Here is a 2,351-nt window from a genome sequence, read left to right as displayed (position 1 = left end):
ATATATATATAGGAGCTCTGGTAGCTTAGTGCCTAAGGCACTTGACGCTAACCAGAAGCCTGGCAGTTCAAACCCACCAGCCACTCCTCGGAAGGAAGGGTAAACCTACTTCTGTAGCGATACTGCCTCGGAAACCCAAGGAAGGGTCGCTATGAGTTGGGGCCGACTCGATGGCACATAACAACAACAACAACAATATATATATATATACATATATATATATTCAGGAAGGGAATATATATCTTACACCAGATTTTAGATAGAGCTCTTTGTTCTCTGAAAATTAAGATCCACAGCTCTATGGAAGGAAAATATATCCCACAAATGAGACTGAGAAGACAGATGGAGAAGGTAGAGAGACAGTGACAAGGAAGCCAAGATTAATGAGGAGTGTCAGTGGCTAAAATACAAAGAAAGAGTGCTGCAAATAATTCCCTAGACTTGTGCTACTTTTGTACAGTATAAGTTTCTGAAAACAAGATAATCTAAACTTATTTTGAATGTTGTTGTTGTTACGTGCTGTAAGTCGGACCCGACTCATAGTGACCGCTCCTTGGGTTCCCGAGGCAGTATCACTATGGAAGTAGATTGCCCAACCTTCCTTTCGAGGAGTGGCTGGTGAGTTTGAACTGCCAGCCTTCTGGTTAGCAGTCAAATGCCTTAGGCACTACACTACCAGAGCTCCCTTATTTTGAATTAATTGGTAAAATTCTTTTATGAAGTGGACTCTTAACTAGTGCAGCTGAAGTACCTAGAGAAAATAACTTTTTCTGGAGAAAGGTCAACTCGGTGTGGAAAACATTGAGCTAGGCATCCTGTGGGACCTAAGTTCAAATTTTGTATTCTTCTAATTGCTAGCAGAGTGCTAAACTAGTGTAATAGTTTCCTTCACTGGAAAATAGTACTTATCCTGAGGACTAAGTGAAGTTAAATGACAAAGTGTTTATAAAGACCAAGAAGTGCATCCTTACATTTTACATGCGAAGCTTGACCCATTGCCCAGCACCTACCAGTTGTCACCAGTGTTTTTTGACTCATAGTGACCCCATGTCTCTTAGAGTAGAACTGTGCTCCACGCGATCTTCAATGGCTTATTTTTTGGAAATAGATCATCAGGCCTTTCTTTGAGGAGCTTCTTGGTAGACTCAAACAACCTTTTAGTTAGCAGCCAAGTGCATTAACCATTTCCACCACCCATAGACTCCCTGCCTACCACTTACTAAGGACATAATAAATGCTGGTCTCTGTCCTCTCCTTTTCCCACACTTGCATCCACATAAGTCACTGGAGCCTCTGACTATGGCCATGGAAACCCTTGATTTAGAGCTGAAGAAGTATCATTTCCATATTTGATAAGTGGCAGGATGAAGAAATGGGCATTGGTTGTTCCCCTATCTCTTACCAAGACTTCACTGGTAGTGGGATAAAAGACATACTCCCATCACCCCTCATTGGAAATCTGAGCATATTTTGCAAGAGAATTATGTCTGATTCTTACTTTCTAAGGTATTGATAACACTATATACTATTTTTGATGCTTTGTGAATAAAATCACTGAAATAATTAATTGTAAATAACTCTAATAATTTTTTTTCATAAGTAAAATGCATTGTTAGTGTAAAACTTAACATAGAATAGGATATTTGTAAAATAATCCTTCATCATTTCTGATTTATCCAGAAGAGAAACTTAACATTTGGAAGTAGATTTAGTATTAGTAGATCTGCCTAGACCTAAAGATAGCAGCATTTGGTATTTTGCTCATTTTCTAATTTATGAAATATTTTACACGTAATAGATTTCTTTATGAATACTCAAGGAGACATCAAGATCTTTCTATACCAGAGCTTTTACGGATTGGTGAAGAGTATGAAAATCTCCTGGCAGATTGCTGCAAAACAGAAAATCCTCCAGATTGTTATGGACATGCGGTAAGATTTATTATTATAGGTTGAGAGTATTGAAAAAAGTTAAAAGCAAAGTTTTAATGTAGGCTAGGGAGTAGAACTTGTGATTGACCAATCTGAGTTCACTTTATATTGGTGGCTGGTCATTGGGAAGACCAGAGTCGTGAGTTTGGTTTATGCATACTGTTTTGAACTATGAAATCAGTGGGTTGATTAAAAAATTTCTTTCCATTAAACATTGTATATATACATTTTTGTTTATGTACTCTCTATTTCATTTAACTAAGTTGAATTTTTATATGATTATAGAAGTACTAAATGATTATTGCAGATGATTAAAAAGTTCAAATGTCACAAAGAGAATTTTAAATCTTTCTGATTCTATCACTGATAAATATCTATGGTTAACAACTTAATTTTTTCTGTAAATAAATGTGTATATAT

General features: G+C 36.6%; 1 protein-coding gene across 1 annotated transcript in view; it reads left to right on the top strand.

The window, feature by feature from the left end:
• The window catches only part of LOC103209601 (afamin-like), a 28,601-nt gene that overhangs the window by 17,220 nt on the left and 9,030 nt on the right, over nucleotides 1-2,351 (top strand). The window contains exon 9 of the mRNA XM_007955493.1: nucleotides 1,799-1,931. Within this exon, the coding sequence (XP_007953684.1) occupies nucleotides 1,799-1,931 (133 nt within the window). The remainder of the gene's footprint in view (nucleotides 1-1,798; nucleotides 1,932-2,351) is intronic.

The sequence above is a fragment of the Orycteropus afer genome, unplaced genomic scaffold (genome assembly GCF_000298275.1).
Source record: "Orycteropus afer afer isolate SDZICR_OR568_19922 unplaced genomic scaffold, OryAfe1.0 scaffold00505, whole genome shotgun sequence".
In the NCBI taxonomy this organism is placed as follows: domain Eukaryota; kingdom Metazoa; phylum Chordata; class Mammalia; order Tubulidentata; family Orycteropodidae; genus Orycteropus; species Orycteropus afer.
The sequence above is the reverse complement of the archived record's forward strand: the minus strand, read 5'-3'. Positions and strand labels throughout refer to the sequence as shown.